The following is a 25,407-nucleotide window of genomic DNA, read 5'->3' as shown; positions in this document are numbered from 1 at the left end:
TCGGGGGGGGGGGCTTTCACAAAAGGCTGTTTTGAGTACTTTTCTGTTGTTTCTACGAATATATACATATATCTATATTTAATTATATTAACTACAATAGAATATTAAGAGAAAACGAGAAGAGCGTGCATTTCTGTTGAATTTGAATGATTCTTTTTTTTTCCCAATGACATCAGCATTTATACACAGCAAAAACTGTGGTGTTAACCGGTGTACATAGAGGACCACACCAGTTATATTACACCGGTGTTATTGGTGGTGTTAGTTTTACACCTATAGGTGTTATTACAACACCTTATGTTTAATCTCTAGGGTGTAATTTTAACACCTCAGGGTGTGGTCCTCTATTAACACCAATTGGTGTCAGTTTTAACACCGCAGTTTTTACAGTGTACAAACAGTAATGAATACTTATACAATGACACTGATAAAAACTACGTATACATCAAGGTAAATTCATAGAATAGATAATTCATTAACACAAACATATAAGCATGATTTGTAAATCACTTTCGAGATTGACCCCCCCCCCCCCCGCCCCCGCCGGTTGCCTCAAGTTCGTGCTAGAGGATGCAGACACGCACTTAAGTGTTTGGAGTCATTATAATATTTCTCTGCAATGGGGCATATATTGAACAAGAGATAAAGAGAGAGAGAAAAAAACCCTGGAGGGAGCCACTTTAAAGCATATGGAGCGTGCATGGATCCCTCAAATTAATAGCCTCAAGTCCTGCGACATTTTCTCCGCTCTTGATAATTATCTCAGAGTTATCAAGAGCGGAGAAAATGTCGCAGGACTTGAGGCTATTAATTTGAGGGATCCATGCACGCTCCATATGCTTTTAAGTGGCTCCTCCATTTCCTTAATAAAGACAAAGTGTTCGTGTACACTGTCATATAGATTCTATAAATTTATAGATTCTATAAATGAATGGTAAAAAATCGATATGACTATTTCTAACGTTATAGAGTCCCCGGATAGAGTCCCGGTTAGAGTATACAGAAATGGATTTTTGTTATTTTTGTTTTCATTGCAAAAACACAACGCTAGTTTATGGTTTTGGGAGGGGTATTATCGATCCATGTGAGAAGACTGCGAGGTGGGGGGGGGGGGGGTACGTGGAAATCATCACGATTGGTTCTGAGAGTGGCAGGTATCGAGTCTTCGGGGAAAGTCCATTTTCAGAAAATATGGGGAGCTGTCTCTTTTCTTCTGAGCTAGCGCCACGCAGCGAGCTACTGGGACGGGCTTTAAAATCATATATCAGTTCTCCTCCCTCATGTATAATACTAGTATAACGTGTAAAAATAATGGAACATGAATCATTTGAATCACCTAGCTAGAATTATATTCTGACAGCGCATCTAAAATTGATTACATTTCTTTAACAATTTAAATTCACAAAGAGAGTGTATAATAAAATCTTTTACATCTTTTAGAAATCTCTCTGAATATAATTATAAAACCCAAATATACTTAAGGCCGATATATATAGGCCTTAATCTCAACTTAAGCATGATTTTTTTTTCCCCTTTGTACAATATGCATTGAAATAAACAAAATCAAGACATATCAAAATCGCCGCGATCGTATAATCCTGTAATCGATACTACATTTATCTTCGAAGTAAAATGGCGACAAACCTGTCGAAAGAAGATGTGGTAAGGAGGAAACATCGAGGCCAAATTCAACTTGGTCTCGTCACCTACAGTTACACAGGCGACAGCAGTTCCGAAGACGAAGATGATGACGCCTCGGACATCGTCAGAAAAGGCGAGGCTCGGATTGCATGGTATCCAAAAGGACGTGAAGAGGTGATTGCAGAGGACAAGGTTTGTAGTAATCTAGTATGTGTGCGAGAGAAATGTTCAGTCCCATATGCTACCAAATTTGTTTGCTATTTGATTTTGAATGTTGAGCCTGCTTGCTCCCACTCAATGAACAAGGTTAAGCCTGATGTTGTTTGAAGGTTTGCATGGTGGCATGTACAATTGCTGATGTGGTTTACGGTACACCATGTGGAGTGTTATAGAAGCAGTGGATAGAAGAAGAGAGGAAGTGGATAGGCGAGAAAGTGGAGATTTTGAGAATAGAGTATTCTTTCTTGAGAATAGTCCTGAAAAGGACTGTAAACCAGAAGGAATGTTGAGTGAGAACAGCTTGAGTAGTAGAGCTGATGAGGAGATGCTGGCTTGCGTCGGCGAGTAGAGATGATGAGTAGTAGAGAGACTCGACGTTTCGGACAGGTTGACTGTCCGTCTTCAGGAGAGTGGACTCTCCTGAAGACGGACAGTCAACCTGTCTTAACTGTAAAGGTCAAGTCCACCTCAGAAAAATGTTGATTTGAATCAATAGAGAAAAATCAGACAAGCACAACGCTGAAAATTTCATCAAAATCGGATGCAAAATAAGAAAGTTATGACATTTCAAACTATCGCTTATTTTCAACAAAATACTTATATGAACGAGCCAGTTACATCCAAATGAGAGAGTCGATGATGTCACTCACTATTTCTTTTGTTTTTTATTGTTTGAATTATACAATATTTCAATTTTTACAAATATGACGATTAGGACCTCCTTGCCTGAAGCACAAAATGTTAAAATAATGGAATTCCATGTGTTCAGGGAGGAATGAAACTTTATTTCACATGACAATGACGAGAAAATATTTCATATTTCATATAATAAAATACAAAAGAAATAGTGAGTGAGTGATGTCATCAACTCTCTCATTTGGATGTAACTGGCTCGTTCATTTTGTTGAAAATAAGCGAAACTTTAAAATGCCATAACTTTCTTATTTTACATCCGATTTTGATGAAATTTTCAGTGTTATGCTTGTTGAATTTTTCTCTTTTTGTTCAAATCAAGTATTTGTTGGGGTGGACTTGTCCTTTAAGACGAGTTAAGACAAGATTGCCTTATTCTTCTGGAAACAGTACAGTCTTGTGTATTGTTGTACTAGTGAAGTGCAGCGTGCAAGTTTATGTACATTATCCGATAAAAAATTGCTTTCAGCGTTCAAGTAAAAACAAAAAACTGCCTTATGTTAATCAGTCCAAATGAAATTTTAGTCCACTCAAAATGAAGATAAGAAGATAAAGAAGAAAAACTGAAGCCGGAGACAAGAGAGATGAGGGTAGAAAGGAGAGACTTTAAATTTTGAAGGAGGAGCTTTAGAAGCTGGTAGGAAGGGAAGAGAGCAAGAAGAGCTGCTTATTCATTGCTAACTGCATGCCAGGGCTCGAATTAATCGATGACCATGGCCGTAGATGCCTCTTTGGCCGTCATGCCCCCCAGAAAAGTTATACTGTCACAGTCATAAAGTTACTGATCCTTTTCCTTCTGGCTGTCGTGCACCTTCGGTCAAAGAAATTCACCTTTTCTTTTGATTGTCATACCCTTTCATCTCAATGTATAATAATTTGATGTATCAGTGGAAGAGGGTTTCAGAATAAAGAGGCAACAAAAAGCCTGGTCCAGTATTTGTCACCATTCGAATTGACTCATGTAATAGCTTGCTATTTGGTCTTCCCCCAAAAGACATTCACCGTATACAGATAATGCAGAATATTGCAGCTAGGCTAGTAACTTGTTCTCCTAGACAGCACAGCATTACCAGTACCCTGAAGAAATTACATTGGTTTTCTATTGAAAAGCACATCACATTTACGATTCTTTGTTTAATTGTTAAGGCTCGGCATGGCTTATCTCCATCATACTTGTCCAATTTACTAAATGATTACAACCCACCCCGTAACCTTCGATCAAACAGATAAGTACATGTATTTCTTCAAATTCCCAAAACTCACACAAGCTTTTATGGTAGCAGATCATTTGCTGTAGCTGGACCAACCCTTTGGAACAAATTACCCCTACATATCAGACAGGCATCCACTTATAAGTTATATTCAACTTTCAAATCCTTACTCAAAACCCATCTATTCCGAAACTCATACATGTAAGTAGGTGTAGTATAGGTAATTATTTTATAGGTAATAATTGTAAGTTTAAATATTATGTAATTCTGTAATTTACAAGTTTATTTTCTTTGTAGTATGTGTAATTTGTATCCTTTTAATTGTAAAGCGCATAGAGAAACTAAGTTTATTATGCGCTATATAAGAGAAGTATTATTACTATCATTATTATTGTGACATGACCGTTTGTACACTCCAAAATCATTAACTCTTGCACTTCAGTCTCCTATGCTCTCCTGTAAATTCAATCTCCAAAGCTCTCCTTACTTTAATTAAACTAAAATCATTAAACTGAAGATAGGGTGAACACAGAATAAATTAGAACTTAGCAAGATGAAGTCCAGATCAGCACTGACTTTACTTTCCAATCTAATCTTCTGGGAAGTTTTTCCATGCAATGTACCCACATTGGATAATCATAGAAATCAACCAATCAAATACAAGGAAAATGGTATGAAATATAAAATGCACTAACCCTATTTAAAAATAAGAACCAATCAGAGAATAGAGAAGGGTGATCCTGAGTTAACTGAATCCCAATGAGAAATAAACAATATGACCATGTGGAGTGGAAAGCTAATGGAACACCAGGAAGCACGACTGAGGGGAAACTGAATGAATGAATGAAATGAACCTGTGTTGCTATGTGAGATGTATTGTGGAGATGGAATGAAAGATGAGATCATGACAATGTATGTGGATTGTGAGGATGGAAAGACGGATGAGATGAGTTGGAATAGAAATAAACAAGTTGAATGTAAACAAAGTACGGTATGGAAAGCCAAATGTAAGAGTACAGATTAAATAAATAAACCCAGCAAAGTTTACTGTTACAATATATATATGATAAAATTTTCATTTTATGATATGAAATAATGTAAAAAATTTACCAATACCTCAGTCAGGCTCAGTGACGAGTGAAACTCTGAAATTGCAGAGGCCAGAGCGAGCACAATGTGTGAATTGGGTAATTCCCCAAATAGATAAAGAAGAGTCCATAAGTGGGGGTATTTGGAGTTTTGAGGGAAAATATTAGTCCATTTGCAAAGTCCCTCCTGATAATGGTACTGTCTGTCTGATCTTCCTTAAAATGAACCAAACAAATACGATGAATTCGGCTTTGAAAGACCTGGAAAGCTCTTAATTGTCATTGAAGAATTCATTCTAGGTGATATTCAACATTTATTGATAGTTTCACATGATTTATACTTGAGATATCCCATTGCTTTTGGAGTACATGAAAAAGGTGGGCACTTTAGTGGGGATCGAAATATTTGTTCCCCAGATGTGGTGGCCTAGATATCTGCTCTAGCTGCTGTCACAGCCTGAGCATGGGTGTGTGTGCGGTGTGATTGAGGCTGAGCTGAGCGGTACACATCATGAAGTGATCTACGATGAGACTTTTGTGGAATGATTTCTACTCCTATCTTTATTGAATTTTTGATTAGGTTGATTTACAAACAAGTTTGGATATTTGTGGAATGTTATGTCCATTTTTTTATAATACTTAAATGAAAGGGTATTGTTTGGCAATAGCGATGTTACTTGGGAGAGAAGTCTAAATAATTAAATTAATGTGAACTTTTTTTATTTCTCTGAATTAGAATAGTCTAAAAACTGTGAGTTTCGTCAATAGGCTTAACATAAAAAAAATAATTATTTTAAGAAGTGGAAAGGTCGCCCCCGAAAAAGTGGAACCCCCCAAAAAAATCACCAGAATTGATTTTTGTGCCCCTGAAAGAATGTTACTCCCTGACATAGGCCTAGATCTAGATCTATTCTGATAAAGAAGTGCCGTAGGTCAACTGTGCTATACAGTGCGTCCCAGAATAAACGAAACCGAGATTTAGCGATCATTCATCATTACTTAATCATAAACAAAATAGACAAATGACCTACCAATTTAAAGCTTAGAATCTCCTCTTTCATCTGATATTACTTAGCTTATTTCTTATTCACGCATGAGTGAGCAAAAACAATTTGAAGAAAGGATACCAAAAACTCATTTGGCAAGGGGTATCTGGGTTTCAAAAAGAAAACCACATTTCTGAAAAGTTCATTATCTGCTCTTTAATTTGGTACCTCAATTACAGAAAATGGTCAAGAAATATAAAAGTTCTGGTCATTTGAAATAAGGCTTGTATTTCCATAATTTCATGAGATAAACGTGTTTTCACCGGTTTCCCACAGAAGATTTCGCGTAGTGAACAAAAGATTTAATGCATGGCTGATCGTCAACAAAACGGAGTGATGAGTGAGTTTGAAAGCCAGCCTGGAGAACCTCTTCATTTTATGAAATTATTGAAATTCGAGCCTCATTTCAAATGACCAGAACTTTGTCATTTCTTGACCATTTTCTGTAATTTAGGTATCGAATTAAAGAGGAGATATTGAACTTTTCAAAAATGGGGTTTTCTTTTTGAAACCCAGATACCCCCGCCAAATGAGTTTTTGATATCCTTTCTTCAAATTGTATTTGCTCACTCATGCGTGAATGAGAAATAATGTAAGTAATATCAGATGAAAGAGGAGATTCTAAGCTTTAAATTGGTAGGTCATTTGTCTATTTTATTTATGATTAAGTAATGATAAATGATCGCTAAATCTCGGTTTCGTTTTTTCTGGGACGCACTGTATAATCTTTTTATAGAAAAATTGGCCTTGGTGACCTTTTTGACCAAAATACAAGCTGCCCTTTCAAAGTGGCCTTCATGGCTCATGCCCTTTCAAATGGCCTTGATGTCCCTTGAAATTTTGTGGTATCCAAGGCCACTTGCCCCACGCTGAAAGTGCCCTTTTTAAAAATGGCCTTGCCCCTTTGAATTCTTAATTTGAGCCCTGGCATGCACATGTATGTGAAATAAAAATTGAAAAAGATACTTTTTGCCATTAGTTTCTGTTCATGTAACATTAAAGGCCAACTATGCAGTTGGTTTGAATTTTTTTACGTGAATAACACAACAGAAATCTAGTTTTCCACAAATTCGCATTTCTTTTAAAAATTCAAGCATAAAACAAATAACAGGTGAAAAAGTAAGAATTGAAAAATTAAAGAAATATTAAACTGCACAAGCATAGGGATGTTTATGGATTGATTCAAGTGATATCCTGGGAAAACTACAGTGTTAAAATGAGGTTTGTAGTCATTTTGAAATAGAAACAACTTTATAATTCTAAAGATTTACAATGAGAGATCTTAATAAGGGAGAGTACATTTTATTTTGAGGGTGATTCCAAGCAAAAGCGGACATTTTCCAAAAATTAGCATTGGCTCTTTTTCAAATTTGGATCAATATTTTTTATCAAAACTCATATGGAAGTTCATAAGTACAAAGGGGGATCATAATTAGTCTCAATTTTTATCTTATGCATTTCCTTATAGGAGAATCCGAACCATACAAATAATTATATACATGGGACTACAAATATATTTGTAACTTAATTTCAATTCAAAAGAAAATTGTTTGTTTTTCAAAATTTTTAGTTGGATAATCTGAAAGTCATCATTTTACATAATATCAAAAGAAAATTGTCAAATATAAGTTGCGGGAAAGTCTATGTCAAATTTATGGTGCTGGACAAATGCGACTGACAGGAGTTTTTCTATCCACAGGAGAAACTTAAAGTTGCTTCCCAAATTCAAATGTCTTATTTGACACTTCTATATGCAAGTAAATGTTTTGCAGGTACTGAAATTGGCAAAAGTGTTTTGATTTAAAAGAACAATTAAAATCAGTCACTTTTTTCCATGTCCTTTTTGTGTAATGCGACTGACCGATTTTTGGGCCATCACAGTTTCCACAGTACACATCCTACAACTATTCTGTATGTATTGTTCTATAGCCTCAGATGTCAAGATAAATCAACAGTATAAACTTGACAGAAAGACTTGTCCCTGTAAAACTGACAGCACCAAGTATTAAAAAAGACACGTAAAAGTGTAATTCGACTTACCATGGAAATGCCCTTGAAATACAAAATTGTTTCACATTCTGTAAAAAAACATATCTTTCTCACAAAACTGACGTTCAAATTTAAACATCTCAGTTAAATTGAATTTTGGATGTGGGATAGGCATGTGCCCTCTTTTGATGGAAGAAAAAACAAAGGAAGGTAAGAAAATTAAATTTTATCGATAGTATTGATGAAATGGTTCCACTTTAAAGATACTAAATCTGAAAATAAATTTAATCAGTTGCAAGATATTTCTCAACTTCTTTCTTGTGTATAAATTTACATTCCATGAAAGGCCTCTGTATGTGTTGATTTCCTTTTCTTCCCTGTATTCTAAAGCTAACCCTCCATGACCGATGTCTACTACCTGGTGACATAGTGAAGTACAACGTCCCCACCCAGACGCAGAAGGGAATCATCAAATCCATTAATGTTCTTTGTCATCTACAAGTGCACAGCACTAGACAGATGATCTACAACATTCCTAGTCAACAGCTAAATCCAATTGTGGTGAGTATTCTATATAGATTTTCATATTAACAATTGTTAGTTGCAATTTACGTTGTGTGATGCTTCAAATGTAGCTCTGTACTCTTGTGAACATGAAGCTTAATAGCTTGTTTATTGCATGTTTTATTTAATTGTAATTGTCACAAGTTGGTATCTGGTTTGTTATTAGAGTCACAGGAACAGTCTGAGCTAGCCAGAACTACATGGAAATGGAGCTCTGTGGATAAGAAACACTGTATTTTTAAAATATTCTTTTTAGTCTCTCTTTCAAGATTTGAGACTTCCTTGCAGTGTCGCCAAGACCTTCTTAAAGTATATATGGGGAAGAAAAAAAGACATTTCCACCACACCACTGACATAAAAGGATAAATTTCCTTTTAAAATTTGTTTAGAACTTCATTTATGTCAGACCTCTTTTACAAAGAAATGAATAACTTCTTGTTCCCCTTGTTTTCTAGCCATTTCAGTCTGGTCACCATGTTGTGATGGATGATTGGGTTGGCTTTGTCAGAGAGAGTTACAACAATGTCGTGGTGCGCTTCAAGAGCGACGCCAGATGTTCCGTGTGTGAAGATAGTGCTTGTCGTCTAGTGGATGTTCATGACAGCAGTGATGAGGTAGGATCTTAATTTGAGTTCTGTAAAGTTAAAGTTAGATCCCAAGACAAGTAATCATGGAGTAATCCCTATAAGCCATCATTACTTTTCTTTGGATGATTATTGTGATATTGAATACTTTCTGGGATCTTACGTTTAATTTCAGACACATCATCATGGTCATTATCAACATCATCATTGTCATCATCACTATCATCTCCACTACCATTACTGCATTCTTGAAATATGATTTGATCCTTTACAGAATTCTGTCTTTGGAGAAGAGATAGGGTTCTTTCCAGGCCAGGTCCTTCAAGGTCCGGCAGCTGTCTTCAAAGGAGCCAAATGGCTTGGGGGACCACGTCCAATCCTTGGCAGCAAGACCCGGTTCAGAGTCACCGTGGATGAGGTATGAAGCCAATCTCTTTTCCTAAAATCAATACATGAAGATCAACAAATGCGCAGGTGCCGTGGCCGAGTGGTCTAAGGTGCCTGACTAGATTCATGAAAGTCTGGGGTCCGATCAACAGTTCGTTCTTACTCTATATTTAAATAAATGGAAATGCTATACACATTCTTTCTATACACATTCAACTAGGTGTGCAGTGGTTTTTAAAGAAAATGCTACTCTCATCTCAGTCAAGTTGTTAATGTACAGAAATTTGTATGCCTCCATACACCATAGGTCGATGCAGGAGTCTGCCCTTATAAAAATGTTACTACACTGTAATAGAATTTGTGATTTTACTTTGGCTGTTGAGCAATGTTACCACCGTCCTGGGTAAAGACATCTGAACTTATTAATGGTCATTTTGATGTAATGGGATCCTCGATCTTCTTTCACAGGTGAAGAATACTGGTCTGGATGTCCAGTGGTGTTCAAGGGCAATAACCAAGAACACAGATGACCTCAAGCCACCACCCATGTGCATTAAGGGCAAGAATCTAGAAAGGTAAGAAATTAATTCACTATTCTTCTATTGGTCATTTCAAAGGACGGGTGTTTCTGCCCACTTTGAATCTCTTGGGAACAGAAATCTGTTTTATTCAAAGAAATTTAAATTAGAAGAGATTAAACATATTGTGGTCTTGAAAATTGTATCAAGTCTGTCGACCAAGGTGATTATTTGACTTAGAGAAGATCGGCTTGTGCAGACTGAACTGTATTAATGACATGGAAGCCTGTATTGTTAGATCTTTTTCTTGTTACATGATACCCATTGTACATCTCAATATACAAATGCAACATTGGTTAACATCAACATGTATACATATCTCATTGAGCTGCAAGTGATTTTCGTTTCATGACACAATACCCAGCGTGAAGTAGCATTTGAGTTATTTTTATACAGAATTGTGTAACTATTTACAATGTCTCTTCTCCCTTAGAACGAAGCTGTTGAACTTCAGTGCCCATGCCAGTGTTCAGATAGGAGATAAGTTCATGTACAAAGTCAAGGAAGAGGACCTTGGTTACCCAGAACCTGTTACAAAAGGTTCCTTACTGTCCTATAGGAAGCCTGATGAAGAAGGTGTCGCAGCCAAGCTAGAGAGTGCTATAAACTCTGTTAGAGAGGACGTGGACAGTGAGAACAAAGACAGCATACCGTCTGTTATTAAGGAAGCTCTGCAGGGATTGGGTATTCTGGAGTTACAGAAAGCCAAAGTTGTTGTGACAGAAGATGCATGTACAGGAGGTGTGCCAGAATCAAAAGAAGGGCAGGTGGATGAAGCTGTATTAGGGGATGGATGTAAAGAGAGTGGAGGAGATGGTGAACAATCAGTGCAATGTGGTTCAGGTGCATCAGCAGCCTCTTGCCTCAACTCTGCTACAGCTGAAATGGGTCTGGAAAATAATCAGGTTGGAGCTAGCAAATTGACTGCACAACAAATATCAAGTAGAGCTCGCTGCAACAAAGAGATCTTGAAATGTCTTAATTCATATGACCAAATCTTGTATGAACTGGAAAAAGCTAGAGTTGACGACCCAGCGTCTTTGGAGGAGAAGGAAATCATTGTGAGGCAAGCGGAGAGAAATTTACGCAATCTTCCTCGTCCCGAGGATTTAGCAAGGGCTTTTCTCAAGCCTGCCTTTAATCTTGTGAATGGGGACGAAGGTACATGTAGTACTGAAGTGTCTGAGTCAGACCAAGAACGTGCAAAAAAACCCAAAGACCATCGACTACGCAGAGTGCTCAGTAACTTTGAGAAGATACATGAAGAATTAGAAACATTACAGGGATCATTGAGTGGGCTTGCATCAGGAAGCTTGCCCTTAGAATCTTACAACAAGTTGTGTGCAGACACTCAAAAAGATATGCATGATCAGGTCAAATTGCTGGGGAAGGTCTGTCAAAGTGTATTTTTTCCTATAGAGGCAGCTGGTGAAGAAGATGTGCACTCTGACGCAGAAGGGATTCCAAACGAACAGTTAGAGACTACCAAAAGAGAGAAAGAAGAAGGAGTAATAGATGATGTTTCCTCTGGAGATGATTTGGAGTGGGAGGAGGATGAAGAGCTGGAAGGAGAAGAAGAAGATCAAGCAGAGGAGATTGAAGAGGATGGTGAACAAGAACCTGTTAATGGAAAAGAGCAAGGAGAAGACACTGATTCTTCATCCAAAGCCAAGTCCAAGACTTCATCCCAGAACTCTCTTTCCAAATTAGCCAAGCGGCAAACAAGCTCCCAGCCAAAGAAGCGGAAAGAACGGGCGGGCAGAGGGGATCCCATCCATCCTGGTCAATGGGTGTGTGTCGAGGTCACCCATACATCTACTATAGTAGATGTCCTATGGCAGGTAAGTCTAGTCATGACATACTGGATGGGGGGGGGCAATAGTATACAAATTATATGCATCATTGAGGGCATTAGTATTAACTACACGCACAAGGCAATTAATGTCAAGGGCGTGTAAACTGCTACAAAGGTAACAAGCAGGGATTATTCTAATGCCTGAGAAAAATTATCTGTATTGTGTTTTTCATGTCAATCACAGCTGCTGTTCAAGAATTCAATTTGAACTTATAAGAGATTCTTGCTCTCTATCATGCTGTGGTACTTGGGACCTTCAGCAAGGCATTTTATGTACATTGCTTGTTAAACATGTAATTGATATTTCATACTATGGTATTTGATGTACACATTGATGCATATGTATGTGTTAGAAAGAAAATGTTACATTATTGTGCATGAATTCAGTAACTAAACATTGGTTATGCAGGATACAAACTCAAGTTGTGGGAAATGTGAAAACTGTTGTTGTGAACTTATAAGAACTGTCAATATTTTGCAGGAATAATCTAAGTTACCAAGCTAATTGCAAAGTATTGATCTTTTTTATAGCCTGACATTCAAAACATGGCAAAACAATTATGAAATTGGTTGCTGAACAATACAAGGTTAATGAATTCAAGATTTGAATCCTGATCAATTTTGCGATTTTAATGTACTATATATATTGCAACATGCATTTCTTCTTGAGATGCATTCTAATCAGCATTTCACAGTCATTTCCATAGGAGCTGCAACTTAATTTTGTGGCAAACTGTTTCATTGTTGATAGGATGGTACGTACGAAAGCGGTATCGTCTCTACTAATGTGGTTCCGTGCAGACAGCTAGATGAGCTGGAGTTCTTCCCAGGGGACTTTGTCAGTCTAAGTAAAGGTAAGGCCTTACTTTTTGTCTCACCTGCGAAGCAGAGTGAGACTATAGGCGCCGCTTTTCTGACGGCGGCGGCTGCGTCAACATCAAATCTTAACCTGAGGTTAAGTTTTTGAAATGACGTCATAACTTAAAAAGTATATGGACCTAGTTAATAAAACTTGGCCATAAGGTTAATCAAGTATTACTGAACATCCTATTAGAGTTTCATGTCACATGACCAAGGTCAAAGGTCATTTAGGGTCATTGAACTTAGACCATGTTGGAGGGATCAACATCGAAATCTTAACCTGAGGTTAAGTTTTTGAAATGTCATCATAACTTAGAAAATATATGGACCTAGTTCATGAAACTTGGATATAAGGTTGATCAAGTATCACTGAACATCCTGCACGAGTTTCACATCACATGACCAAGGTCAAAGGTCATTTAGGGTCAATGAACTTTGGCCGAATTGGGGATATCTGTTGAATTCCCATCATAACTTTGAAAGTTTATGGATCTGATTCATGAAACTTGGACATAATAGTAATCAAGCATCACTGAACATTTTGTGCAAGTTTCAGGTCTCATGATTAAGGTCAAAGGTCATTTAGGGTCAATGAACTTTGGCCGAATGGGGGTATCTGTTGAATTACCATCATAACTTTGAAAGTTTATGGATCTGATTCATGAAACTTGGACATTAGAGTAATCAAGTATCACTGAACATCCTGTGCACATTTCAGGTCACATGACCAAGGTCAGAGGTCAATGAACTTTGGCCGAATTGGGTGTATCTGTTGAATTACCATCATAACTTTGAAAGTTTATTGGTCTAGTTCATTAAACTTGGACATTAGAGTAATCAAGTATCTCTGAACATCCTGTGCGCGTTTCAGGTCACATGACCAAGGTCAAAGGTCAATGAACTTTGGCCGAATTGGGTCTATCTGTTGAATTACCATCATAACTTTGAAAGTTTATGGATCTGATTCATGAAACTTGGACATAAGAGTAATCAAGTATCACTGAACATCCTGTGTGAGTTTCAGGTCACATGATCAAGGTCAAAGGTCATGTAAGGTCAATGAACTTTGGCCATGTTGGGGTTTTTTGTTGAATAACCATCATATCTCTAAGTTTATTGGTCTAGTTCATAAAAAGTGGACATAAGAGTAACCATCACTGAACATCTTGTGCGAGTTAGAGTAGTTTTCAAAGTCAGCACTGCTGCTATATTGAACCGCGTGATGCAGGTGAGACGGCCAGAGGCATTCCACTTGTTAGTCTTTACACATACCCTTTTGAATTAGAGGTTAAAAAAAGTAGTTGCAGCAAACAATTTTTTCATGAGAAAGTCTTTTAAATCTACAATGTAGGCTAATTGTCACCATGCTATCATATTTCTAGGTATGGCACATTAATGTAAACCTATCTTTTAATAGTGAAATCATAAAAATCATAGCTCAAAACCGAAAATTCTGATGATCACTAACACAGAAAAGCATATGTTTGACAGTGTATTAACATTACTTGGAAAAATGCCCAACATTTGCTGGAATTCCGTGCATACTTCAGTGCTCATTTCTCAGCAATTACACATTTTCTTCCAGAGCCATTTGACACATATTTTTTATTTATACATACAAACACTTGAGGGTAATTTTATTGGATTCTCATTTTGAGGTCATTACCACAACTGGTATTTATCTTTAATGCATGACATGATTCTACACCAAGTGAATAAATCTAGAGACTCGAATCAATTTTAATGAAGAGAGAATAGAAGATTGAAAAAGACTGAGTTTTGTGGACAAATCTCATTGTGACCTGTGTCAAAAAGTCATTATTCCCATTATTTCAAGAGTATAATTTGCTCATGGAGAATTCACCATACTATGTCTGGTGAAACAGAGTTCAATATATATTGGGGAAGGATGAGAAAAGTTTAGCATTGAAGATCATGGATCATTTTAGATTGACTGACTGAAAGTCTAATGGACAATTATTCTTGTTGAGAGACATCTTTATGATTATATTGCTTGTTTAAAGTCCAGAACATAATTGCTTATATTCAGAGGGGGAAAACCAAAATTTTATTCATGCTGTCTTGAGGATCAATTGCTGATAACATTCCTAACTATAAGTACCGAAGCGATGACGTCAGTTGCCATGGTGTCATGGCTGCCTGGTTCTAAACAAATGAACCCGTCAAATGAAAGCATGTGTTTCTTATAGAAGAAAATGCCTGCTTTTGGAATTTGAGGGCTTGGAACTTATTTTTCAGACGAGCCAAAGTGTACAGACGACGATCAGTTGGGACTCTGTGTAAAACCAGTCCGCCATGACACCATGGCAACTGACGCGACACTTTGGTACTCTATTGTATCACCAGAAGCAAATGAGGAAGGATACGGCGTTGTTACCCAGGCGGACAACAAAGAAAGGACATGTGGCATCAACTGGATAACAAGAAATCCTGAAAACCCTTCAGAGTAAGTTTGATTATTTAATTATTTATGTTCTGATTTGAGTTTTATCTACTATGTGACCAATCATCTTTTTATCTCTACAGTGAATTTTGGTATTGGTAATGGCTTGTATGGCAAGTTCCCCAAAGTCTGCGCAGTCCCCCTTGTCTGCGCACACGCGTATCTGCGCGATTCTAGTAAAAGAAGATACAAACATAGACTATTCCCTTGCAATACAAAAACAGATATTCATTAAGAAAATCCGACTCAAAATGTTGGAAAAATTATTAATTTTGGGCATTTCATGTGACAGCCTCAAAATGCAGCCTTTCTCATCAAAACCCCTGAATCGTGTGCAAAGTGAATGCGTGCGCAGACATGGGGTACCATTTTTTTTTCAATCTGAAAATGACTGCCCAAGGTTTTTTCCAAGAAAATCCTATATTTCTTTCAAATTTGTATGAGATATTTGGTACACTTACTCATAATAATATAAGGAACATCATTATCTTAATGAATCTTAAATCTTAACTCATACTAATGACTAGTTCTTTTGCCTGGTCATGGTTTTGAGATGAGGATGATTAATCAAATAACAAGGATCCACATCAGTCACACATCTCATAAAACAAATAATGCACATTATATTGCTCAGGCATTAGAATAATTACTCACACTATACGCTGCCCAACTTTGGCAAAAGGAGCAAGTGACACATCAGTTAAATTTGAGTTATTGTTGTTTCTGAAACACCCTCTGTATGTTGCACGTTCACGCAAAATTTGGGGAAGAAATGATCGATCTATGGAAAGATATTAAAGAAAACAAATGAAACTCTTGTAAGTTCTTCCTTTGCCAAAGTATGGCAGTACAGACTTAGAGAAGTTACCTTGGTAAAAGCTTAGCTAGACAATTCCATTGGTACATTGTGTGTTTACTTTTTACTGATGCCCTTGGTGATGGCTATTAATTGCATCCAATCTCTCTTTTCAAAGGCCCATCATAAGAACTGAGGAGCACAGTGTCTACGAGCTCTCACCCCATTCAGACTTTGTATTCAGTACAGACGATGTGGTCATTAGGATCGCCCACAACTCAAAAGAAGAAGAATCTGCAAAAGATCTTCCTCCTGCAGGCCAGGTCCGTCAAGTAAACAACGACGGCACAATCACAGTGAGATGGGTGGATGACACCGTATCAAAGGTCTTTCCTCATCAACTCTTTAGAATAGAAGAGGAGTTTGACTCTGAGCTTTCTATTACCGACTTCCTGGAAGCAGCAAAGGAGATGAGGAATGAGGAAGAAATGGGAGACGGTAGCCATGACGACACCTCATCAGATAGCAGCTGGGAGACGGCCAGTGGCGAGTCAGGTCATGAAGAGTGAGTGGAAGTCTGAAATAATATGTTCATTTATATAGCGCTCTTACAATATATAATCGTTTCACAGCGCTTTACACAGTTATGGAATAAAAAATCATAATAACTAATACATGTAAATATTATTGATTAAAAAGCAGAGTCTTAATATGTTTCTTAAATACTTCCAAAGAAGGAGAAAGTCTCATATATCTTGGAAGGTCATTCCAGAGTGAAAAATCACATCAATAAGTTCATATTTAAGATCCTAGAAGTAAATGGATGCATTGTCATATTTTTAGATTTCAACACTTTGTAAGATTATTCAAAAAGAAGCTGAAAACCTAGATTAAAGTGTAATGATATTTAGGTAGCTGGAATTTTTCTTTGAAACCAGAACTTGTTAAAAGACTAGAAGTTGAGGATCTTAAGTTTTGTGAAGGTTGAGATTTACGAATCAAATATTTATTATTAGTGGGGGAAGTTACGAATCAAATATTTATTATAAGTGGGGGAAGTTACTTCATACTTTTGTTTATTCACTTTGTAAAGGGATGAAGAGAAGGATGTATGTGAGGATGAAGACATGTCCCATGCTGCTGATGACTCGGTGACCATCAGTAGAACAGAGCCCCCGGATACTGAGGCCCAGAGAACGGGAGAGGTTGAGACAGCAGATAAAACAGAAGAACCATTATCAACTAACAGTGACTGCTCAGTACTACAGGTAGGAGGTTCAGACCAAGCTAAGGGACTAACATGTTTACAGTATTGTTCCTTTATGTGACTCCTCAAAACTAACAATATGTTGCCCAGCAACATAAGCCAAAATAAAAGAGTGGTCTCCAAGGCTCAAATGTGAAAAAGAAGTTTATCTGAAAAAAAAAAATGCAGCAGTAAATTGACCCCCAAGTGCCTGTTTGCATCAATAAAAAATATGTCTCAAGGATTATGGAAAAAATTGTGTAATTACCGAGAAATGGCAAAATAAGCTTAGGATTTGAGCCAAATGTTGGGTCTGTTTAAAGCAATAATAATACACTGTCCCCTATGTACTTATCTGTGTTGGCGATCTGTAGTGTGATTGTTTTTCAGATTAGATTTCATAATTACACAAAACTCAGTTTATGTAATAGTACCGGATCGATCCACAGTGATAAAGTTACAATTGATCTTGGTTTTAAGCACTTTCACATGAAATCAGGGTTTACTGCAACTATCTAGGGATTGGATTTTGTTGCAAAATGCAGTGCTTCCTTTTCTAAGTGTGAAGTGAAAAACTCTTATACAAATACAAGAATTTATCCACATCCACCTGAAATGCTTTGATTTATTGCATTGAAATCTGTGAATTCAGTTTTCATGCATGTGTTTCCTTGTTAGCTTTTGATTTGCTACATCATTATCAGTTTCCTTTAAGATTGGATTTTGTAGATCTGTGTATGAACTAATCATATATGTTATGCTTTTTTTCTTGTCCATTGGTTAGCAATCAAGCACAGACATTGTAGAGAACAAAGAACAAGCCACGGCCCCTAAAGAAGAAATCACAAAAAGACAGTCCGAAGAACAGACGGAGCAGAAGAAGGGTGCAAAAGACGAGGTGAAAATGAAGCTTGAGGTTACTCCTCCCACGGAAGAGGTGCCGGGTAGCCAAGATAGAGAACTGATATGGGAAGAGGATGGACTTCAGAGTCCCAATGCTGCTAGCAGTAAGTTTAAAGATTGGATCACTCCATTATGTTTTCAGGTCGTTCATCCATCTTTTTTACTCTGGGATATGTTGTATGCATCAAATGAATATAATGCTCTTCACAAACATGTATTCTGCTGGAGTACTTTGCATACCAAACCACACCAAAGCCAGGGTAATAGTATGCAGCACTAGAAACATTTGTATTAAGCGCTATTTAAATGTTGCATATTATTATTATTATTAAACCATGATAGAATATGCTTTCCAACATGTACTCATTCTTATGAAAATGGCAAGAAGAACTAATAGTTGGAACGTCAAGTTTGGGCAGTGCTATTCAGAACCAACATATGCCCACAAGAGAATACATGGTGCACCATGGAGCCTCCACATTGAAATATAATGTTTTCTAATGTTGTTCAGGATTCATTGTGGTGCCTTCCTTGCCCAGCTGCCACTACTTTAGCAGTGCCCAGGAACCAACTAACAGGAAAAAGTTCTTACAGACATGGAGAAAAGAGGTAATAGTTCAATGTCATTTTCCACATGCTAAGTGTTGCTGCTGTTGTATTAGTGAAATGGGAGTCATGTGAGGGTTTGTAGATTTACACATCAAACACAATGTGGAATCTGTGTTATATTGATCTCTATTTACAGGTTTTGTCTCGAGTGTCACAACGAACAGTATCATTATATGGAGTATGTGTGAATTGAAAGTGCATCACACTGTTTGTGTTTACTCTCTTTGGTAACAGTGTGTTACACTGTGGACTATCTCAGCGCTTCTCAACCGGTGGGCTGTGAAGCTCTCTCAGGTGGGCCACAAGAAAATCTGAGAGTCAAAGTGGTCCTTGAGTAAAAAAATTGAGAGGCGCTGGACTATCTTACATGAAAGGTTATTGCACTGTGTGTCATTTGACCAATATGCACAGTTAAAAAAAAAACATTAAAAAACTCCACATTACCTCCAAATGTGATCAAAGCAAATTCAAGTTCACTTACAAGGAACAGAGGTGGGTACCAAGGAGAGAAATACCTCACAGCCTTACCTGAATATTGTCACTTCATATTAAGTACAATCCTTAAGAGAAAAATATACTTCTTTTTTTTTATCCTGGAAAGAGTTTTGTGGGCTATGGTATAGTCATATTTTACTTTTTTGAAAGATTCTAGATTTTGTCACCAATTGAATTTTTTGCTTCCATCTGGTAGAGCTTATGTTGTGTAATATAAGATACAACCATTTGTGCTATTAGGTCTAACTGTAAAGTCTATGCGAATACATGTATGAAAAGTTACAATCAGTTGTAAGCATTAATCTTTTCTCTAACTGACCTTTGACCATTAAGATGACCCTTGGTATGTATTTGACCTATAATGATAAATAGATTTTGATTTCTGATTGTATTTCTTCTCCCTTTTTTGGTGCAGGTTCGTCTACTGCAGACAGCTCTTCCTCAAGGGATCCTGGTGAAAGCTTTTGAGGACAGAATGGTAAATTCCTTCTTTTCACTTAATCACTAACAAAAATGTGTCCGAAAATGATGCCTGTTGCCATAGTTGAGCAAGCTATTTTATTCATGAGTTCACTGTGGACTCATGAATAAAATAGTGAGCTCAATCACAGCAACAAGTGTCAGTTAAGTGCACTGTGACATCAGCATGCAAGAGCATTGGACATTTTTCATTAACACGGTAAATTAAGCTTAATTTATATAAATATGCATAAACCATGGGTTCAACTGATGGTTTTCATAGCCACCTTATTTGTGATTTTGCGCCATTAACTTAAGATATCGATCAAATGCCGAAGACACCTGATATTTCATAGGCAAACTTACAATTCATCATGTGATTCCCTTTTCACCAATATGACAGCAACATGTGCAGTATGTGGAATTTAAAAAAGTTTTGCTGTTAACTCCACAGGACATGTTCTCTGTCATGATCGAGGGACCTGTCAATACCCCCTACGAGGATGGAGTCTTCTTCTTTGACATTCGGTTGCTAGGCGACTACCCAAAGACTCCGCCCAAGGTCCACTACCTGTCCTTCTGCAGCGGCCGTCTCAACCCAAACCTGTACAGTGACGGCAAGGTGTGTCTGAGCCTTCTTGGAACTTGGACAGGAAAGGTTTGTAGTGAAGTTGCATAGATTCTGTCTCTGTTTGTTTTACAGTAACTTGGCAACACAAGTTTCTGCAGCCTAACGCCAATGTGGAATGAACAATTGATGAAATGTGACTGCATATAAAGTTGAATTGAGGAGAAAGTAAGAAAATGTTTTCAACAAGAAAGAGGTCAGACATGCATAACTTTGCAAATGGCTTCATGAAACTCCTGCTTTTCTTGAACGCTTACAGTCGTTAGACCAGTAAAGCTAGAGGTTAACAAATAATATTCAATCCCTTCAAAATTAACATTAGATGGGGGTGTTTCACATAGATTTATGTCTGACTGTAAATTGCACTTCAAATCCCCCCCCCGCTAGATTGGTTAAATAATGCATGACTGCATTTGTCAGATAATGCCCATGGGACACACTCTAGTGTATATTAATCAATGACATCATGCAAAAATCTGTTACCGAGGGTTGACTTCAATACCTCAGTCACATTTGCTCTACAGCGACCGTACGGTGAGTAGAAAACAGCCACTTTGACACTTTTTGTAAGAGCTACATATAGATGGTTTGAATAAAAATCAATAAAACGGCTGTTTTCGACTCGCCGTACGGCCGCTGTAGAGCAAATGTGACTGAGGCAGTAGTTAGACGTACCAGAGCTTATTGCCTCATATGATTATTTTCAGTAAATCATCATATATGATTATTTTTTTTTTAAATCAGGGTAACGAGATGTGGACTTCATCGTCTAACCTTCTCCAGCTCTTGGTCTCCGTTCAAGGCTTGATACTTGTTAATGAACCATACTACAATGAGGCTGGCTATGACAAGCACCGTGGTACGAGAGAGAGCATTGAAAACTGTAGGATGTACAACGAGATGGCGCTGGTTAAACTTGTACAGGTGGGTGACTCATGTGAATGCTGTATATGTTATGGTTGGAAGCTTGTATCTAAATGTAGAATATTTCACTCTGGTGTCAGTGTTATCAGATGCCTGTAAAATGTATTTGTAAAAGCTTCTTCCCTTTTTAATAATGCATCATGTAATCCCAGCCCCCCCCCCCCACTCTGGGGTCGAAGGACTGCATGCGTGTTCCCAAAATGTCGGGTGAAGGGGTATTTTTTCGCGGGACAAGTCCGGCCCACGAATTGTAAAAAAGGGGGTGTTTTTGTATTTTCACCCGGAGATTTCTTTTAAAAGGGGGTGTTTTTATCTCTCTCTCATTGGACTCTTGAGAAATTTTAAAAGGGGGTTATAAAATAACTTGAATAACAGAAAAATTGATCAAATCCTGGGATCACTCGGGATCAAACTCCTGAAATTCCTGCTAGTTTTGAAGGCTCATTCAGGATTATTTCATTTTGAAAAAGTAAAGTACGGACCTTTTGTTGGAATGAGAGCTCACCTGAGATAGGGGGGTACATTGAGCAGTGATCTGGGATTAGGGGGGTCTCCAAGGCAGAAAAAGCCCGCAAAAAGCCCTCGAAAGGGGGGAATCAGAAATTTTGGCAGACCTTCAATAGGGGGGTGCTTTCACAGAGAGGGAACGAGCATAGGCGTACCCTAAATTACACTGAGTGGGGGGTCGGGCATGTAACAAAGCAATTGTTCAGAACGATGAGGGCTTGTTAGGACTGAGAGAGAAATGGTGAGAAGGGTGTGGGTTGTGAAACTGATGGACAGGAAGGAGACTGAGGTTTTGATGCAGATGTTGGTTGAGAACAGACTCTATCATGCAAAGCATTGCAATCAATTGCTAAATGAAATGGCCTAATAAGGTCATTGTTACATGGGCATTTTGCTCAGTAGACTGACAAGGAATTGTTCTTTCAAATTAGGGATTAATCGCTAACCTTTGTAATACAGGGCCCAGAAGGCCCCAGATCATGGCAAAGTTGCCTGGATTACATTGGTATGGACATCTTTTGAAGAGGGACGTTGACTGTGTCTTGAGAAGGATGCATGAGTTTTGAGTTGGTTTGTCAGAGGGGAACGGGGGCGACCAAAGAAGACATGGAAGAAGCAAGTCATGGAGGAGAGTAGGAGGTTTGGGTCGAGGGAGGAAGATGCACTGAAAAAGAGTAAAGTGGAGGGGTGGGTGTGATATCTGTGAGTGAGGTTATTCCGACCACCCCTGTGGTCAGGGACCAAGCCTAATTCAAAACCTGGATGACAACTACTACTTGATCTAGTTGACTAGAGCCTGAAACCTTAGGATGTGATAGGAGATAAGGAAAACAAATTTTGTAAAAGGAATTAAAAATGCAGGGATGCCAGTTTTCAGGCAAAAGCCTGAATTCAGGCTCAGGAAATTTATTTTCAGGTCATAGTTTTTGCATTTTTGTGTACAAAATATTGTATTCTAGGTGATTTTCAGGCCCTCTGATCAATTCCAACTGGCATCCCTAAAAATGCTATGAATTACAATGTCTGTGAACGCTCAGAATGTTCATCTTAAGAAGTTAAGATGACAATTGGCTTATTGAATTACAGTTAATCGAGTTAACCTACCAGTTTACAAACAATTTGATCAGCATATGCTACATCGCCAATAAGAGGAATCATTCATGTGAATGTTGTTTGATAGTGGATACAAAGAAAGGGGTGTTATGGAAAGGTTTCAGGGCTTTCAAGAACGTATTAAGGTTCCATCATTGTGATAACCCTTCTGTTTGCTTGTTTGTTTGTTTTTGTCTTTAGTCTATGACCAAGATGGTATCATCTCCTCCATTCTTATTCAAGGAAGAAACACTTTTGTTTTTGAAGAAACATTCTGTCAGGTCAGTATATCGATAACTCTCATATTGGTAATAAGAACACCAACAACAATAATCTAGCAAGTTATTCTGTCTTTGAGCAGAATCTCGCGGGATGGGCTACCCATAATAGAAGTAATGATAATAAAAAGAATGATAGGCATTCCTATAGCGCCATCTATCTAGAAATAATATATTCCGTGGTGCACTATCATTTTTACCCTGGCTTTAGCTCAAGCTGCCTTCCAGTGCTCGGTTCATTCAAGGAATTAATCATGCCAGGTACCCATTACTTCACCTTAGTTGAGTGCAGCACAGTGTGGATAAATCTCTTACCAGTGGAGTATTTTGTTAGAAAATTTGTCAACCTATCTTCCTAAATGTATGCCTTGCAATAATCATCATAACTGAATTGTTCAAGGATTGTAAAATCCTAAGTGAGGGGACATAGCAACTTTCACCTTGTACCACCACTTTAATGACCTCATAAATATATGAAATTCAATAATATCTCTTTTATAGCAATTTAAGGTGTAAAGTTGGTAGGTATTAAGTTGTTATTTCAAATCCAATTTTGGATTTAGAATGGTATTTTTCTGTAGTTATCCATGAAAACATTTAAAGATAGTAATGTATAGGTACATTTTTATTTAATCAGGTTGATTAGACGTCTAGAATCTTGGCTTGATCTTGCATCAAGATCAGAGGATATCCCCAAGGATGTTGGCCAGCCTGCAGCAGAGATGTGTCAAGGTCAGCAAGGGCAAATGATGCCTTTGGATGCAGAAGATACAACAGAGGATGGAGCATCAAGACCTCTAGAAGATCCTCAAAGCGATGTCCAGGAATCATTGGTACCACCAACTTATTCATCTTCATCATCCTCCCCCTCAGAAAACACTTCAAATCAAGATTCTTTGTTGCATGTTCAGTCAGATCCTGCCACAGAGACGGCTTCATCTGTCCAGGCAGATCCTAAAGACATTCATCCATCCTCCTCCATCCCTAGCACCTTTCATGCTCCTTCATCATCACCTGAAGCTGCACTTATAAGTCCTTCTACAGCTACCACAACCAAGCCAGAACATGCCAGTCTGGAACCAGGTCCGATCCATAAATTTGGAGCCATGCCCGATGGCAACGTCCTCTTGCCTCCTTACGCGCTCTTTCCGTTGTCTAAAGGCTTTGTCATTAGCTTACAGCATACCCTTAGCGAGTTCAAATCTGTGCTAAAACAAGCCGGTATCAGTTAACCCCCAATCATTTTGTAAGATAATGGAAGATAGGATTTAGGAGAATGATGTTTCTTAGCGCTTTCACTATCCAGCTGTATGCAGTAGATTCAGAATTTTTGTCCACCCCCACTCTGATGATTAGCCAAAGTGGGTAGCCCTGCATCCCGTAACACAAAGGTTGGTGATTAATCGCTAAATGAAATGGCCATCAAGACCATTCGTAGATTGACTAGGAACCAATTTTTCTTTCAAATTAGCGATTAATCACTAGCCTTTGTGTTATGTGGCCCCTGTGTGTCAGGTACTTCTACAGCCTTGCTTGGCATGAATTATTTGGTTAAAGATCTGAAATTTAATAAAATTTACACTTTGTGATATAATTTCAAAAAATAATTAGTGTGACAAATTATTCTGATGGCATCAACAAGTGTTTTATGAAATAGTTTATTACTACCGGTAATTAGTTATTGATCTGTAATTGAAATAAGTAATTTAAACTTCATTTATATTTAAATCTGTAATTAAAATAAGTAATTTAACCTTCATTTATATTTAAATCTGCACACACGCAGGCCCCATATTTAGAACAAATAAAGGCCTTAAATGCATAGGAACTTTAATAAAAAAATACATAATAAATTGATTTTCAAGTACACATTTTTTTATCAGCAAAAATGTGCATTCTTGGAACTTTATCTATTGAATTTGAGTAAAAACGTATAATTCATGTATAAAAATGCCTGGCCTTGTTAGGGGTAACAAATTAATAATAATACTCCGCTTTTATATAGTACTTAATACATCGGAACGACATGGCTAAGCACTTTACAGATATATTATTACCCCAGTCATCAGATTCAATCAGTCATTCCCGCACACAATGTGTGCACATCCTCCACTCCCTGGGGAGTATTCCATTCAGTCGCCAGTGAGGCACGTACAGTACTGGACAAGCTGCAATGACTCACATCCTACCGTGTACCCATTTAGCACCTGGGTCGAGAGTGGCAAACTGTGGACTAACGCCTTGCCAAAAGACGCCAGTCACCTGATTAAGCCTTGGGTAATTAGGGAGG

At 37.7% G+C, this 25,407-nt stretch overlaps 1 protein-coding gene across 2 annotated transcripts; it reads left to right on the top strand.

Moving 5' to 3' along the window:
• Positions 1-1,589: 1,589 nt before the first annotated feature.
• Positions 1,590-24,711, top strand: LOC121422332 ((E3-independent) E2 ubiquitin-conjugating enzyme-like). 2 transcript variants are annotated; one of them, XM_041617307.1, is made up of 17 exons: positions 1,590-1,833; positions 8,278-8,448; positions 8,907-9,065; positions 9,310-9,453; positions 9,891-9,997; positions 10,434-11,841; positions 12,607-12,709; positions 15,084-15,183; positions 16,155-16,541; positions 17,070-17,244; positions 18,007-18,229; positions 18,637-18,734; positions 19,645-19,707; positions 20,143-20,346; positions 21,061-21,240; positions 23,041-23,120; positions 23,755-24,711. In XM_041617307.1, the coding sequence occupies exons 1-17, from the start codon at positions 1,633-1,635 to the stop codon at positions 24,347-24,349; spliced, it is 4,398 nt and encodes a 1,465-aa protein (XP_041473241.1). In that variant the 5' UTR covers positions 1,590-1,632; the 3' UTR covers positions 24,350-24,711. The 2 variants fall into 2 exon arrangements, with proteins under 2 accessions (XP_041473241.1, XP_041473239.1); XM_041617305.1 differs by having other exon boundaries at positions 14,976-15,183.
• The last annotated feature ends 696 nt before the right edge of the window (positions 24,712-25,407 follow it).

Source organism: Lytechinus variegatus, chromosome 10 (assembly GCF_018143015.1).
Source record: "Lytechinus variegatus isolate NC3 chromosome 10, Lvar_3.0, whole genome shotgun sequence".
Classification (NCBI taxonomy): Eukaryota; Metazoa; Echinodermata; class Echinoidea; order Temnopleuroida; family Toxopneustidae; genus Lytechinus; species Lytechinus variegatus.
This window is presented reverse-complemented; position numbering and strand designations above follow the sequence as displayed.

Coding starts and splice junctions, on each gene's coding strand:
- LOC121422332 (XM_041617305.1), top strand. CDS start 1,633: ATGGCGACAAACCTGTCGAAAGAAGATGTGGTAAGGAGGAAACATCGA. Junction 18,230..18,636: donor GAGTCCCAATGCTGCTAGCA/GTAAGTTTAAAG, acceptor AATGTTGTTCAG/GATTCATTGTGGTGCCTTCC. Junction 23,121..23,754: donor TTGAAGAAACATTCTGTCAG/GTCAGTATATCG, acceptor TTATTTAATCAG/GTTGATTAGACGTCTAGAAT.